Source organism: Odontesthes bonariensis, chromosome 6, assembly GCF_027942865.1.
Source record: "Odontesthes bonariensis isolate fOdoBon6 chromosome 6, fOdoBon6.hap1, whole genome shotgun sequence".
In the NCBI taxonomy this organism is placed as follows: domain Eukaryota; kingdom Metazoa; phylum Chordata; class Actinopteri; order Atheriniformes; family Atherinopsidae; genus Odontesthes; species Odontesthes bonariensis.
Genome location: NC_134511.1, coordinates 26,627,112 through 26,645,223, shown reverse-complemented (window position 1 = coordinate 26,645,223; position 18,112 = coordinate 26,627,112). Strand labels below are relative to the sequence as shown.

General features: G+C 40.5%; 1 protein-coding gene across 1 annotated transcript in view; it reads left to right on the top strand.

The window, feature by feature from the left end:
- arid3c (AT rich interactive domain 3C (BRIGHT-like)) overlaps positions 1-12,990 on the top strand; it is a 115,043-nt gene extending 102,053 nt beyond the window's left edge. Inside the window, exons 5-8 of the mRNA XM_075469147.1 lie at positions 7,720-7,961; positions 9,114-9,398; positions 11,681-11,770; positions 12,830-12,990. Of these exons, the coding sequence (XP_075325262.1) occupies positions 7,720-7,961; positions 9,114-9,398; positions 11,681-11,770; positions 12,830-12,990 (778 nt within the window). The remainder of the gene's footprint in view (positions 1-7,719; positions 7,962-9,113; positions 9,399-11,680; positions 11,771-12,829) is intronic.
- Positions 12,991-18,112: the final 5,122 nt, after the last annotated feature.

Below are 18,112 nucleotides of genomic sequence, written 5' to 3'. Positions count from 1 at the left end.
TTTTAAACTTTTAAAAAAAAAAAAAAAAATTTGTTTAATTTATATAGTACATTTCATTTAATGTAATCTCACTTTTACACTGAAAGACACCAAACACATTGTGAAACAGATGAGCCATACTTTGTCTTTTCTAAATGACAGTGACGGATGCAAATTCAAGTAAAAGCTGCAAGCGTAATCAGGCCCTGCAGGAGTTTTACTGCTGACATGCTGGCGGGCATCCTCTAGCCTGAAACCTATTTGGATGTTGTGCAAAGAAACCACATGATGATTACAGCATCAGTGTCAGCACTTTAGAAAGTGCGCCACAACAGACACTGTAAATAAGATGTACGAGTCATTTTGCTCCATAGTATCAGTGCAGCACACTAAGTTTGGGCAGCACTGAAACATGTATGTGTCTGTTGCAGAAACTTTTCCTTTCATGGCCAAAGGAACAAAGTTTGCCAGGCAATGGATGGGCCAATGACAACTAAGACACACTGTACTTTAGCAGCTGTGGATTGTCCAGTTTTTATTCATAACACATAATGAAACATTTATGTGATCAAAACTCCAGGTAGAGTACATTCAATATATACATACATACATACACGCACTTCCCTGTGCTTAAAGTGCAGTTAGCGAATGGGCACAAGTGGGATATGTGTGATCTACTGGAAGCAGAGCTGATTGTACATTCTCCTTCCCACACTTAGGGTGAAAGAGCACGTCACTAAAGGAGCGGGTCAGTAATTTCAGACTGTCGTTCCGAAGGTGGAGCTCGTTCAGCCTCCTCTCACTCGCCACCATAGTCTGTGAGGGAATTTCCCCAAATAGAATCAGATGAGCCTTAATAAGAGCTTCAATGTCTGACATTTGTGCACAAGACAAGTGAGAAGGACTTGTGGATAGATTCAACAACATCTCTGAACTGAGTAACCTAGCACACAGACTGCCTGCATTACGTAGCTCCAGATCATCTTCATCTGCCCCCAACACCATCTCTGATGAGGCACTTGACAAAACAGATTCTAGCAACGTTCCAGGTACCTATACAAGAGAAACAAAATACTTATCTGTGAACTTAGAGGAATAGTCATCCCTAGTGTAAAAAGGCTGAATGTTAAGATGACACAGATGAGTCTTACGCTTTGGACCAGTTTCAGTTACCATTATAAACTGGACACCTTTAATATGAAAATAGGGCTGTACTTCCACTTTGAAAAACCTACTCACTAATTCAGAGGTCAAAAGGCCTAAATGGAAGATCTTTCTTATGAGGAAAATCTTTTGCAGAGGCATAACATTTATTCACAAAAACCTTCTAGTGAGTCAAGGCAAATTCACCTTCAACATTTAAACTTTTTGCTCATTCAAATAGACAAACCTAAACAAAAAAATTCTTAATTTTTTAATTCTTCCAATAGTGCTAGTTGGTGTACTTTATTTGCAGAACACCTCTTCTCAAAAGACTTGTCTTTTCTCTACAAAAAGTTTGATTTTGCATTTTATTGTGACAACACAAGTGGTGTCTTTATGCTTATGGAACAAGCTCATGTGCTGCAAAAATAACCATTTCCACAGCATCATATTTCATCTTCCAAGCAAAAAGTGAAACAAACTTCTTGAGCCTTTCCTACCAATTTACATTGAAGTAGGAGAGGCCAGACCTCCTTTGTCCAATGCAATGAAGCACCCACACGCTCAGACAGCATCAATTTCTAATTCACAAAATGGAGGTACCAACACAATGTGTTTAGTCACATCAAAATAACTTGGACTTACTGGAAAAGAGGGTTCAGTATGAGCAGAAGTACTTGTAGTGGAATTTGATGAAAGAGGAACATTAGGAACAGCTGAACCATTTACAATACTATGAATATGAGGCACCGAAGAACTTCCAGAAATGTGTGCTTGTAACTCTAGCCAACACAGTGTGATTTCCTTTTCACTGTGCATCTAAAGCTCCAGCTCCCTTAGTCTGAAAACTTTCTGTTTCTGCCTCCAACTCCGCTTTACAAAGCTCAAAATCTGTCTGAAGGGCTTGGGCTTTATACTGACCCTAAAATTCCAGTCGTGCCAGATGTACCTTGATCAAAGCCTCCTCCTTTAAACCATAAGCGAGGGACAGCTAAAAGAAGGTGGTGCATCACCGTTCCCAACCTGTTGTTGAAGATCAACAACAGGTCCCTCCCCACCTCCATCAACACAGCAGGCTTCAATAGCTGGGTTTCACTTGACATCACTTCCGTATTTTCTAAGAGAAAGGACATTTGTCCTATGCTAACGTGAAGGAGGCTTACAGGGCAGTGTCTCTTCCACCACTGGGTAGATCTGATCACAGCATTGTCTATCAACAAACCACATACAGATCTTGTGTACAAAGACTTCCTTTTACTACCAGATCTTTTAGGAAGTGGTCACCAGAGGCGAGTGATGCATTGAGAGACTGCTTTGATGTCACAGACTGGCTGTACTGCTGGAGGAAGATGAAATGGACATTGACATGGACAGGAGGGTCAGCACCATCACAGACTACATTAACTTCTGCAGGGACACTGTGATTCCAGTGAGGTGCTGTAAGGTGCCATACTGTAAGGTGCTATCCAAATAATAAACCATGGATCACCAGTGACATCAAAGACCTCCTGAACCAGAAAAAGAGGGCGTTCCAGAATGGGGATGGAGAAAGGCGGAGGAGTGTACAACAGGAGCTTAAAAAGACATTACGTCAAGCTAAGGTGGAGGAAAAGAAAAAGGTAGAGACAGCTGGAGAACAATAACACCAAGGAGGTGTGGAGAGGCATGATGACCATCACTGGATACAGACTGAAGAACTCTGTCTGTGGAAGGTGATGTGGACAGAGCCAATACTTTCATCCATTATTACATAGTTTGATAGTGTGGCTTTTTCCACCTCTGCTGCTGTTCTCTCCACCCCCACCACTACAGCTGCTTCCTCTATACTGCTTCCACTGCCCTGCTGTACTTCCACCTCAATGGCAACCCGCATCAACAAGCCTCCTCCTCCGCCTGACTGCATCTCTACCTCTGCAGCAACTGTCAGGTTGAAGAACAGGGTTCTTCTATCCAGCTGTACCTCCACCTCTACAGCAGCTTCCACTGGCAAATCTCATTAGCCAAGCTACACCTCCACCTGTGCGGCAGCTTCCACCACCAGGCATCCAGAGCCCAGCTGCACATCCACCTCTGCGACAGCTTCCACCACCGGGCATCCAGAGCCCAGCTGCACATCCACCTCTGCGACAGCTTCCACCACCAGGCCTACTGAACCCAACTGCACATCCACCTCTGCGGCAGCTTCCACTGCCAGGCCTTCTGAACCCAGCCACAGCGCCACCTCTGCGGCGGCTTTTACCACCAGGCCTCCTGAGCCCAGCTGCACCTCCACATCTGTGGCTGCTCCCATCGCCTGGCCTCCTCAGTCCAGCTGCACCTCCACCTCTGCAGCAACTCCCACCACTAGCTGTCATCTGTCCAGCTGCAACCCCACCCCCATCTCTATGATTGAAAGCAACATCAACCTCAATAGAGGAGGTTGGAGCTGAGCTCAGGAGACTTCAGACAGGGAGGGCTTCAGGCCCAGATGACAACAGACCGCTGGCTTTGACATCTCATATCATGAAGACCTTGGAGCGACTCCTTGTTTGTCGCAGGTTGCTGAGGCTCTTGATCCCCTCCAGTTTGCCTACCAGAAACACATAGGAGTGGAAGATGCGATTCTGTACATGTTGCATCAGGCATATGCTTATCTGGATGTGCCTGGTTCATATGTGAGAATCATGTTCTTTGACTTCTCCAGTGACTTCAACACCATACGGCCTCCCATACTGAAAGACAAGCTGCTCGGTATGGGTGTGGCCCCCTCCCTGACATCATGGATTATAGACTATTTGTCTGCCAGACCACAGTATGTCAGGATGGGGAAATGTGTTTCTGGAACACTAGAATGCAGTACTGGGGCTCCGCAGGGTACTGTTTTGGCTCCTTTTCTTTTCATCCTGTACATATTGGACTTCACATATAACTCGGAGTCCTGCCACATTCAGAAGTATTCTGATGATACGGCTGTTGTAGCATATGTGCATGGTGGACAGGAGAAGGAGTACAGGGACCTTGTGGAGGCCTTTACTGACTGGACCAAAAAGAACTGTCTGCTTCTGAACACCACCAAGACCAAAGAGCTGATGGTGGTCTTCAGGAGATCTAAAACTCCATACCAGTCAGTCTGCATTGATGGAGGGGAGATGGAGACTGTTCAGACCTGCAAATACCTGGGGGTGGTGCTGAATAATAAACTGGAGTGGTCTGCCAACATAGACGCAGTGTACAGGAGGGGCCAGAGCCGTCTCTTTTTCCTGAGACGGCTCAGGTCCTTCAATGTCTGCGGTGATATGCTGTGGATGTTTTATCACACTATCATTGAGAGTGCACTGTTCTATGCTGCTGTCTGCTGGGGGAGTTGCACTACAGACAGAAACTGTAGGCGCCTGGACAAACTGGTGAAAAAGGCTGGTTCTGTTGTAGGCAGAAGGCTGGACCCTCTCGGTGCTGTGGTGGAGAAACGGATGAGGAGGAAATTAGATTCTGTGATGGAGAACAATAAACATCCTTTCCACAGCATCCTGCAGGACAGAGGAGCAGCTGCAGTGAGAGGCTCATCTCTCTGCGCTGCAGGACTGAGAGGTTCAGAAGGTCCTTTGTTCCCACAGCCATAAGGCTTTATAACAGTGACTGCTGAGTTCTTCTCAAATTTATTGATTGATTTTATTTATTTATTTAGTCATTTATTATTATTATTAATAGTTAGTAGTAGTATTTTATTAGAATTGGTAGTATTATTGTTGTTGTTAATATACAATCATTTTAAATATTAATAATTTTTTTGAGCTACTTGACTAATTTGAATTTCCCCCATTGGGGGATGAATAAAGTATTTTTCTATTCTATTTTTATTTCTATATTTCTATTTTATTTAAGAAACCTTTTGGAATATTGTTGTTGCATGCTTATTTTATCTTTATCTTATCTTTTATTATTATATATTTGGACATCCAGTGCGGGCAACAAAGAAAAGAATTTCATTGTTCAGGGAAACACGTTTCTAACTGCACATATGACAATAAACCTTTGAATCTTTGAATCTTTGAATCTTCTTCTAATAACCATAATAACCATTATTTCATATTCCCTCTCAAGGTATCCTGCAAATGACTTTCTCTGCGGTAGCTTGACATCGCTTTTGGTCGGTACTTTTTCTACGGTGCGTCGGAATGATTCAAAGTCTCCAGTGGAAATGGGCAATATGTCCTCGACAATATAGCCAGCAACTAGCTTCTTCAGTTCAGCGGCACTAATTCCTGTTGCTTTTAAGTCTATTTTCACCTGTTTAGCAGGAGAGGGGCCGTCGGAGGTTTGCCCGGTGGACTTGGATGTGGTGGCCGCAGCGGTCATGTCAGTGGGGGGATCCAGGGGTTTCTCCATGAGTTTCACATTCCTGTGCCGGCTTTCTAAGTGCTTGCTCAGATTTGAGGTGGAATTGTTCGCTGTAGATAAAAAATGTATTCCCTTTCACAGCAGAAGCTAATGTTTTGGGGTTTTTTTATATTTTTTGGGGACTTTTTTATGCTTTTAATGGACAGGATAGTTGAAGAGAGACAGGAAGCAGGGGGCAGAGAGAGAGGGAATGATATGCAGCAAAGGGCCATCCAATGCGGGAATCAAACAAGGGCCAAGTGCAGTGAGGACTTCAGCCTCTACACACGGGGTGCCTGCACAACCCACTACACCACCAACCATCCCAGGACTCTAATGTTTTTGATACTTTTTACCGAGTCAAACTGAAAGTAATGTCGGTACTTCCAAGCATTAAACGCTGCATGTTCCTGCTCTCTAAGATGTTATCTCTTGTTTATCTACACATGCTCTGACGTCACATCGCTCATACTTGATTGTCATGAGACACTCTCACAAACAAAATCACGGTTTAGTAACGCAGTAATGCAGCCTGCTCGCGGGAAAGTAACAGTCATCTAATTACTGTTTTTGCAATTATAATCCCGTGCTTTATGCGCTACTTGGAGAAAGTAATCGAAAGTAACGCGTTACTTCTAACGCGTTACTGCCCATCACTGTAGAAGAGTCACAGTTAGGATCAGGAAGGCAAAAAAAATTATGAAGAAATAAGTGACCGGAGAATGCAAAGTTTGTTTGCAAATGTTTGTTTGGATGTCATAGTGTATTCTCACTTAATCTGACACTGTCTTTTGTATGTACAGACGCTGAATATCTGTTTCAGGATCATGTTTCTGCACCTTAGGATCAGTCTCTAAAGTCATATATGCCCATTTCTAATCCTCATAACCAAATGTCAAACATATCTGTCCACTGCAAGTAAAAAACCCATCTTTATAGTTATTATAGTGACTCATGAAATTTCCTACACATAACCTCATAGAATAAACGTATCTGGATGTAGTTGGTAGTATTATAATTGGTTTAGATTTTACAGATCTAAAATCTGGGCCCTTTACCAAGCATCGGTGTGTGACGAGTTGGAAAGGGGAATATTTTGGAATTAAGGGTTTGTCTGTCCCCTTAAAAAAAGATTCAACAAATGTCTATATATTCATTTTAAGACAGTGATTTTTTTTCACTTCAATGTGATTCACTGTCTGATACAGTCCGATACACCTCGTAATCCTCCTTGAACAAAAATTAATTTCCCTTGTAAATGATTAAAACAAGGGATTTTCTGCATTTGTGTCAAATAATAATTAAATTACTGAAGATATTTAAAAAGACCAGGGAATCACTGTATGTTTGTTACTTTGTAGCACAGGAAGAAAACATTTGGTAGTTTTTGTGTCACTACTTACTTTACTTTGATACACAAGTCAGCCACACATTTGTTGGTTAAATACAGATCTGTTGGTATGTTTTACTACAACTCTAGTGTATATACAGTGTCATGTTAACAAAGCAGTCACTTTGTCATTCATACATTCATACATTCATGACCTTTGACCTCTTCAGTATATGTGTATTATTTTGTGTGATGTTGTTGTTGTGCTAGCTGTATTAGCATCCAAGGACTCACCGTTACTCCCTACCAGCTGAGTGTTCAGACTTTGGTCCAATGTTCCTTCTACTTATAAAGTCCAAACTATGTCCAGACGTAAGAGCTCACGGTGCTTTGTGAACCGCATCGGCCTTGGTCATCAGATTTGTTTTGTGTTTACCTCTCAGGCAAAAATAAGTGTGTATAAACTTCACTCCCCTACAGTCGATCTGAGTTGGACATCCAGCAGGTTAAACGGTGTCCATGTTCCACTCACTCTGTGTGTGCCAGTGTGCTTATGATGCTGTCCCATTCTTACATTGTACCCTGAAAGTGAGGCAGAAGTCCCCTTTGACATTTTAATGACGATTTTAATGATCAGGCTTTATTAGTGACACATTATATTCGAGCAAAGGGTCCATGTACCAATGTAATTAAATCTTTAATGCTAAAATTGGATTGTGATTGTATCAAGAGAAGTCCTGATACTACAGTTCATGTGGACAGAGGAACTATTTGAGTTTTATCATAATTTATAAATTGTACTCAACCATCACACCATGACTGATTGATGCTTGACAACATGTGACAAAGTTAAGTGACTTGAGACAAAAAAAGCTGAGTTAACCATTTGATATTACTTCTTTTTTCTGTAGGTATATGAAGTATCTCTACCCATATGAATGTGAAAAGCGGGGACTAAGCTCCCCTGGAGAGCTTCAGGCAGCAATCGACAGCAACCGAAGGGAGGGCCGTAGGCAAAGCTATGGATCTGTCATCTTCAACTACTCTCCTGTGGGCACTCCAGCCCTCCTCTCTTCACCAAAGATACAGTCTCACTTCCCAATGCTTACTCACAACAGTGGTCATATTTCCCAGACACCTATGGTGAAGACAGGTAAAACATAATAAACATGGAAGAGATAAATTTAAAAAAAGTGTCCAGATGAAAAAATAGATTCTTAAAGAAAAGACTTCCTCTCACCGCCCAAAAACATGCATGCTAGGTTAATTGGTGACTCTAAATTGACCCTAGGTGTGAGTGTGATCGTGGATGGTTGTTTGTCTTGTTAGACTTTATGCGGCCCTGTGATGGACTGGCGACCTGTCCAGGGTGTACCCTGCCTCTCGCCCAATGACAGCTGGGATAGGCTCCAGCCGCCCCGCAACCCTGAATTGGATTAGGCGGGTATAGAAAATGGATGGATTTTTTGTGGTTCGATTACCCTGCTGCTGTGAATCAGAATTTGATTTTACATTCACGGCCCTATTATTATCAGATCATGCTCAAATAACTCACAAAGAGGACACATCCTGTAGACGCACAAGATATGTTTTGGAAGCTTGAGCTGTTTACTGATTTGTAAAATGGCACAACAGCTGTTTCTGACTTATAGAAAAGGTTATTTTATTATTTTTAGCAGAACACAAGTTAAACATTACATTCCTGTTCATTCTGGATGACAAACCTACGAATACCTCCAAAATCTGCCCATCCCCTGCTGTGGGGGAAGGGTGCAATCTGCATTTAGTCATATATCTGATGACTTTGCAGGGGTCAGAGGTGCTGTATGATTGTCCGTGACTCTGATTGATCAGCAGCAATAGAAACACAACGCCCTGGTGGACACTCTCCTTTTAGTTGAGTGTGCTGAACTTGGGAATGGCGATAACTGACTTTTTGTTGTTATAATAGCAATATTGTTATTGTTATTCAAATAATAACAAAATAACAAAAGAAACTTAACAGACGTATAATGGACCAAAGAAATATAGCACATGCATTATGGCCTAAAATTTTAAACAGATTGCAGTCCATCTTAAATATTCATACATATTTCCTGCTATTCTTTTTTTAAACCATATCTCATTCATAAAGCATGTAAATGTATTCATCTTTTTACTATAGTACAATGAAAACAAAGAAAAAAAAATGAAATACAAAATATCTTTATAGGGTAGCTTTATCCTTTAAACTATTAGACTGACTTACAGGACCTTAGACGTGTACTATGTGAGCATATAGAGAGAGTTATGACCTTCTAATTAGTACTGGTGTCTCCAGAAGATCCCACGACTAGCTGCTTGCCCAGCAGGGTGGCCATCCATATGTCACCCAACGGCCACCACGCAGCAGCCATTGCTGCCCAAGCAGCAGCGGCTCAGACAGCAGCTCTGGGGCAGCTCAGAGAAAAGATGGAAAGCACAGAACCACCACAAAAGAAGATGATGATGGTTGCAGAGGAGCAGCAGAAGATCATGGAGAATGCCTTTCAGCAGAACCTGATAGCAATGGCCACCCAACTACCCCTCAACATCAAAGTCAACAACAGAGGTGAGATACTTAGTGGAATGAGGAGCACATGGTACTTTTTCTTTTTTCTTTGTGTTCTCTGGGATTGATCATTTTCTAAATTTCTAAAAAAGATTTTAATACTGTCTAAGCGAAATAGCTAGTGCCTCAAATAAAGTGATAAACACTGCTCTGAAGTCCCTGGAGATCACTGTAGAAAGGAGAATGTTGCACAAACTGCCCAACATAATGGACAACCCATCCTCTTCACAGCACAATCATTAAACATAGTGTATTTAGGCTTCTTCAGCTTTGCTGCTATAACAACTGATACCACATTGAACCAGGGTCAGACCAGGGCAGACAATTGGCTCGGAAATATAATTTCAGCCATTTTTGTTTAATCAAACATGGAAAATAATCTCCTTTGCTGGTTCTAAGCTAAATTAACTACATACAGCAAGACATACAGTATGTTTAATAAAAATCTGTGTGGCTGTTAGCTATGCTCCCTTACTTGATATCTCTAAAAGCAAAACAAGCCAAATTACCCCTCTCAAAAATGAAACTCACCACATCACTGGTGCTGGTTTCTTGGGGTTCTGCTGCCTCTGAGCATTATATTGATAGAAAAGTTCATTGGTTAGGAGTTAAGGATGTGCAAAACTATTGCCAAACATGTTGAAAATGCCTTCTGCCTTCCTTCTTAAAACCCACCCACCTGCCCAACCCAAACCAGTAATACCAGTGTCCACTACTATGTCAGAGTGCAAACCAATAGGTTTTAAACTGTATTATTTTTTCTCCACTGAACTTTATTTCGATTCAGTTCCCATCCGGAGCATCCTATGCAGGTGACCAGGAGATCTTATTTTAATACGAAGAGACCTCCAGCAGAACTTTCCAAAAAGCATGTACAAAGCACCTTGAGTTGATATATGCAGAGTGATTCAAACCCCAACTGCAACGTCTGGGTGTGTTAGTCCAGCCTCTAGAGCTTAGATTTTATACAATTTCAGTTAACATGTATTTTAAAGGACAAGTTTAGGTTGGACTGACACAATAATTTGGTTTCTTTTTCTAGATAAGTATAGCTGAGTATCATCAACACACCAATTTTAGACAGTATTATTAGACAGCAATGCTGTCTAAAAGAAGCATGTATAAAGTGAAAAGAATCTCTCCAAACACAGAACCCTGTGAAACTCCATGACTTACACTTATGTGCGAGGAAGATTCCTCATTTACATGGACAAACTGGAATCTGTACCAGTCAGGTTTTATTGTTGGAACTTGTTGAAGTAATGATAATAATGTTAAGTCAAATATTAATTTAGTTCATTCTGTTTTTTTAAAGTAAGCGTAAGGCTGATTTTACTGTTCCTGTGATGTTGAGTTTACTGCAAATTACTTAAGTCACTGATTCCTGCGTCATGGGCTGCCAAAAACAGCAGATGAATAGCAGTCATAAAGACTGTCTGAGAATCACAAATGTTCACGTAGTTCGTTATGCATGTGTAATCCCAAGTTCTTCTACATAGACGTTTGAAGAAATAGTGTTTCTTGGCTGCCGCCAAAATCCAGCTCATCATGCGTAAAAATGTGGCTGAGCTTTAGCTGCAGCCAGCACAGCTGATGACAAGTCATAAGTCACATCTGACTTAATGATAGAGGCTAAAGGAAGAATAAGAGGCCTACCTGCTCAAGTGTGATATCATTTCTGTCTGCATCACTGCCCCTCTCATATTAGTTATAATAGCAGGTTTGCAATCGGTGTGTGATGGAAAAATGAGGGAGAATCTTCCTCAGGTTAATTCCCATGCTAGTCGTCTGGATCTGGTCCTCAAAAATAAATACTGTAATTTAAAGATTGCTGCACCCGCTATTATCTGTCTCCACCAAGATGCACTTAGATGTTTCCAGATTGCCTTATTTGATGCCAGTTTGCTGAGATCACTCTGTGTGATTTATTTGGTGTAAGCTCATAGTCTTATCATGTTTTATGGCAGAAGACCACTAAGAGCTTGCTCTCAACCGTTTTTAATGCTCAAATAAATTATTCGCAAAGATTTCTAGTGTATGTGATACAGTCACATTTATTAAGTTTACCATCTGTAAGTTGCGATGGGAGTTATCCATTTTTCACATGAACAAATGGCTGTAACATCTTTCGACACCTCGTAATCCCCACAACTCTTTAATAAAGCTCTCCTTGTCCTGTCACTCTCTGAATCATCACCAATACTCCTCTTGCTTCTTCTGTTCCCTTTCTAAATGCTCATATTGAGTTTTTCTCTCTCCCTCTGTGCCTCCTCTCTTGACAGATGATAGACAAGAGACCGCATTGAACCTGTCTACCAACGGCATTAGCAGCATCAACATGTCAATAGAAATAAATGGAGTTGTCTACACAGGTAAATAGAAGGGCCGTTTGCTGGTGTAATTGCAGGCAGGAAATTCAATAAGTTATAGCAGCACCCTGGTGCTTAGTCCTCTACGCAATTTGATGTCTTTGCTATAAAATCCATCATGATGAAGTGGCAGCCCAATAGAGTTTAAAAAGTTAAATATCTCAAAATTGGGCCTGTGGATTTGAGGTCGATGGGGCTTGTTGTTGGTTTGTGTGTGTGTGTGAGTGTGTGTGAGTGTACACTGGTAGTTTGTGCCTTGAATAGCTGTCTGCTTTGTCAGAGGCCAATCATATCAGCACATGAACTTGGCGGCCATCACATCCTAACTGCGTTGTCTTTCTGAGAGACAGTGTGTTTGGAGAGCACAGTTTTTCGCATGATCAACCTCTTACTGCCAAAAGCTGACACTCACTTTAATGTGTCTTCATGTTTGGAGTTGCACATGATGAACTATTGAGGATTGCAGTTGACTCTCTGTGTGATGCAGTCCAGAATGGGCAGATGTGCGATAGCCATCTCACTTCTACATCACAGAAGAGAGGCACAATTCATTACTAATGAATGGACATGACATCATGATATTAAATATACTGTATATTGGAAGTTTCACATAATTGTACTTCATAATGACTTGCTAACTGTTTAGTATTTGTAAGGAGTTCCACACTTAATACTACGGGCTTAAGCTTCTACACATATGCAAGTGTGCAAACATCTTTTTTAAAAAATGGTGTTTGTAGATGAATAAGGACTTTCTGTTTAACAGCCTAGTCATTTTTACATCTTTCCCTTGCTGAGCGCCATGGGATAAATATGATTTTTAACTTGACCAGTTTAAGGCATCAAACAAGCCCATTTTCAAATCCTACACACACTGTACGAAGTGGGTTTTCATATCAGTCTCTATTTCAAGGGAAATAAAAAAGCTGCCCAGAATGTATTGTGTAAGAAAAACATGTGGTGGGCAGTAGTGTGAGAGACACTTGTTAAAAACATGTTAAAGTAAATTTTGCTCTGAAGAAGACAGTACAGTGTGAGTCTGACTTGATGTCTGCTCCTCAGGTGTCCTGTTTGCTCAACAGGCGACCATATCAGTGATGACAGGACATCGTGGGAAACACAGCAACTGGAAGACTCAGGGAAAGTCAAGTCCTCCACATTTTCAGCCCACTTGCTCCTCATCCTCATCCTCACTCCATGGGAACATAAACTCCTCCCTTTAAGTACTAGTACTACTCATCTAACATCTGCTCAGTGTCAAATAGTTAAACTGTGGTCACCCATCAACTTAAGAAGTAGCCTGGATGAAACTAAACCATCCTGTGCTCGCTCAAAAGAGCTGAACAGTTAACCCTCAGCAAGAAACTAAAGTTTTTGAAACTCACTTCTTCCTGCAGATACCAAAGAAGAAAATAAATTTGTGCTGCTTTAACTAATCCAGAACTATTGGTGAGCTTAACACCAACCAGAGGACTGAAGCATGAACACGTGCCGGCATGGCACATAAGACCGTGACTCATCATGTATTCTTTAGACTGACTGTCTAAATTACTTACCAGTATGTTGTCATTAGAAACTCCTGAATAGGACTTATGTCTCAACACGTGGAGGCTGGAAAGAGTGATGTCTGTGTGCATCCCATAAGAACAGAACAAGTACAGTAGAGTGAGAGGGGTGTTTATAGTATGAACATGGCACAAAGGTTTTGTTTTTTAGTGTGTAACATGCTTATCACATGTGTTATCAAGAATAATTAGCTACAAGCAGCCTCCCAGATTATTGTAAAAGTTGTCACCATATCTGAATTATTCTCACAGTCACCCTTCAGTAACTGTGTCTGTTTCGTTCTGCAGACTCAGCCAGAGTGTTCGTAAAAAGGCAAAGCTCCACAACTCTATATGCATGACCAGTATGGCCATGAGGTTTACATTACCCAGAGGCCTTTTATTATTGAAGGCTGCTGACAACACAAGTCGGGCTTTTAAAAAAAAAAAAGATTTTGCTTTGACTTTTGCTGTGGTGACAAATGAAGTTTCACTTGCTTTCTTCATCACAATAACAAACGTTTTTGATCACTACATAAATTACTTTGTTCATTAGAGATTCCAAAATGTGGAAGCACAAGTATCCCAAAAGTGAAACCCCAACTAATATGACTTGTTTGGCTTACATTAACGTATAGATGTGATGCTGAAAAGACTCAAGATGTCTTTTGTTTTCATAGTATTAGATGTGGCAAAGTAGTGATGGAAGAGTGACCTGAGGTGGATCCAGAACAGCTCCAGTGCACATTACACTGGGATAAATGCGACCCCCATTCAATCTTTACAGGCCCTGAAAAGAAGTGAAGATTAGACTGAAGACATTTGAAAAGTCTGTGGTGTCAGTGTAACAGGGGCCACTCAGTGCTAACGGAGGAGCTCCACCTTATGGCATCAGCTGTTCATGGTAAACAGGACTGATGTGAGTTGAGGAAGGTGGAGACTAATCCTAACCCTGAAGACAGTTTCACTCTGGCTTGTGCAAAGATTCATAGGACTGATAAATCAAAGTCCAAATTGTTCATATGTGACATGATTGTGGTTCAGCTGTGTTGGTTTGAACTTTGATTGTTCTGATTTTTAAGGGTCCAATGGTGTTAAATTTAACAGACATTGAACAACAACAGCTGAGGGTCCTGTGGCAAACAGTAGCTGTGGTTACATGGGCATGGAGTCTATCTCTGTTCTCTGTTAGAAAAATATCTTATAATGAGATCTTTAAGATATGATGGAGCTCGGTCATGAAGAGCTTTATATGTGAGGAGAAGAATCTTAAATTCTATTCTGAATTTAACAGGGAGCCAATGAAGAGAAGCTAAAACTGGAGAAATATGATCTCTCCTGTTAGTTCTCATCAGAACTCTGGCTGCAGCATTTTGGATCAACTGAAGGCTTTTCAGAGAATATGTGGGACAGCCCAATAATAAATAATTACAGTTGTTCAATTTTTATTTTTTTTTATTTTTGGGGATTTTTATGCCTTTATTAGATAGGACGGTGGAGAGAGACAGGAAGCAGGGGGCAGAGAGAGGGGGAACAACACGCAGCTAAGGGCCGTCCGATGCGGGATTTAAACTGGGGCTAGCTGCAGCGAAGACTATAGCCTCTGTACATGGGGCGCCTGCTGCACCCATACGCCACAGACTGCCCCACAGTTGTTCAATCTTGATGTAATAAATGCATGGACAAGTTTTTCTGCATCACTCTGAGACAAGATGTTCCTGATTTTAACAATATTACGAAAATGAAAGAAGGCAGTCCTAGAAACCTGTTTTATATGTGAGTCAAAGGACAGATTCTGGTCAAAAATAACTCCAAGGTTCCTCACTGTAGTACAAGAAGCCAAGGAAATACCATCTAGAGTAACTATATACCTAGACAGTTTCTTCCTGATGCACTCAGGTTAAAAGGCAACAACTTCAGTTTTGTCAGAATTTATAAGCAGAAAATTCTAATACTATATTACCCAATGTAAGTGAAAAGAATCGGTCCAAGCACAGAACCCTGAGGAACTCCATGACTTACTCTGAGTGTGAAAAATATTCTTCATTTACAAGAACAAACTGAAATCTATCAGATAAATATGACTTAAACCAGCCTAATGCAGTTCCTTTAATCCCAATAACATGTTCAAGTCTCTTTAATAAGATACTGTGATCGACCGTTTCAAATGCAGCACTGAGATCCAACAGGACAAGCACAGACACAAGTCCGCTATCAGAGGCTAAGGCTACCTTTACACGGAAACGATCTGAAACCAAAACGCAAAAGTGGCGTTTCGTTTTCACTTTTAAATCTGCATTTAGACGAGCGTTTTAGGGTGAAAATCTGCGTGCATACGGAAACTCAAAAGTGTGTGACGTTTCATATTTTATCGATGCAGTAAACACGCCAGATGGCTAGGTGGCAACACTACCAAGACCAAGTCTTTCTACTTTCTATGTGACGAGAAACGCAGTTTTGCGTTTTCATCCTTTACACGGTGGCGCGACAGTGGAGCGTTTTCAAGAATTCCACTCTGGAGGGCGGTTTCACTTTTTTGCGTTTTCATGCCCCCAAAACGCCGTTACCATCTAAACGATATAGTGCATCCGCAAAAAGGTTTTGCGTTTTTAACCCGTTTTCGTTTCCGTGTAAAGTGCCCCTAAGAGGAGATCATTGGTAACTTTCAGCAGTGCTGTTTCTGTGCAATGATGCACTCTGAATCCTGAATGAAACTCTTCAAACAGATTATTTCTGTGTAAATGATCACAAAGTTGAGCTGCAACAATTTTTTCAAGAACTTTCTCCATAAAAGGGAGATTGAATATAGGTCTATAATTAGCAAACAGTCCTTGATGAATAAATTAAATTAATTTGATTACAGCAGCCTTAAACGTCTGTGGCACATATCCTGTCAACAAAGACAGACTGAAATCAAATCAAATATGGAAGTGTTGATTGAGGGGAAAATCTCCTTGAAAAGTTGGGAAAATATTGCAGATAAGATTACTAAAATAGTATCTCTGCTTAGACTGAGTCTAGTACATAATGAAATTGTATGGTTCTTTGAAGAAATCACTGACTGAAGCCAGGACCACCAGAGTATAGAAACTATCAGTGACATTTACATAATAAATCAGAAATTGCTGTTGGGGTAAAAAGAATCAATTGATGGTGTCTTGGTGGAAAATTGAATAAATGAATCAACAGAGTCAGAAAGTGGCTGTGATTGTTTGAGATAGGCCTTTGAGAGGGAGGAATCGAGCACTTCATCCCGTAAGCAGCGGAAGAGTTGAGCATTAATACATGCAGGACAGTTGTTTGTAGTAGCTTCTAGACAATTGCAGGAGGTGCTTTTATATGTGGTCAGTTTTAACGTTTCTTTTTTTAAGTAATGTACTTGTATCTTAACATCACACAGCTTCTCCTTTTATTTTCTCTGTTTTATAATTTCAAAAACATATTCTGTATTCTAATTGTTTTTATTATGAGGGGAACGAGCAGCCAGTTTGAAGGTATAAAGGTTTTTAATAAGCAGTGTTAGCATTTGACTGCATTCTGAATTAATATGTCTTGTTTTTTATACTGCAGATAATGCATTCAATTCCACTGCATTGGTTGAAAAATCTTTTTAAAGCCCCTTTCACACATGCAACACATAATATTTACGTTTGTTAAAGTGAGAACATTGTACTGTGGGTGGGTCACTTTTACTTTTACATCCATATCCAGATATGTCTGTAAAAGGGAAGGAGAGGCACCCAGCTGTATACTCACAATGTTTTTTAGATTGGAATGTATATTGACTGATGCACAAAATCAGTGTTTTCTTCCCTATCATCTTTCACTGATATTCTGTCATATTATTGCATATCATTCACATTTGCCTGATAACTCCACTGTGGACAGAAGCAGTTGGAAATCTTGCTTGTTTTGATCAAGGCTTCTTATCTATCTACATTATCTACCAATAATGGTTTTATTGTACTTTCTGTATCACTCAAAGGTGTTCTAAAACATGATCTTTTCCTTTCACTGAGTTAGTAGTTTCCACCACAGTCTCTTTGCTGTCCACTGTGGGTCACAGAGAGTTCAGCTTCACTTTTTCCTTGGTAAAAAATTATACTGAAACGTTGCTAGCTCTGAACTTGTACAAGAATTGACCAGGGTCCTCATTTAGATATCTAGCTAAAATATTCAGATCTCCTCAAAGTAATGGGTATGAATACATATCTGAGTGGGGAGGAGTTTTTCTGAATGGAGAAACTTCACTCATCAACATGTATATCGTCATCATAAAGTATAAACACAAACTATACCTCACACGTCATTTATTTATATTGTGGAGCTATTTGAAATTAATGTTTTACTTCAAGGATCATTTAATTTCTTTTATGTTATTTGTTCTTATGACAAAGAAAGGGAATATTTTATTTGACACACATCTACCTCATTTGTTATAGAATGTGCCAAAAAGTATGTCCATGGTCTTAATTGAGAATTTATAAAACTGTATTTGAGATGTTTTGTCTTGGTGTTTCTTGTGAAAACAAAATGCTTTTTCTGAAGGAATTTGACGACAGTAACTAAATGTTTTTTGTTGTCAGTGTTGTGCTGACAAAGCAAAACAGATTTTTGTACGACACTTGGGAACACTTGTCAAAAGTTGCATTTCAATCAACAGGTCCCATAACTTCCCTAGGTTTTCTTTCAGGAGCTAAAAATGTATTTAAGCCCTTGTTCTGTTGCATTTCCTCTGCACTCTGAAGTTCAGGATAGATTAGGTCAATTAAGTAAACGGAAGTCTGTCACTCCATCCCGT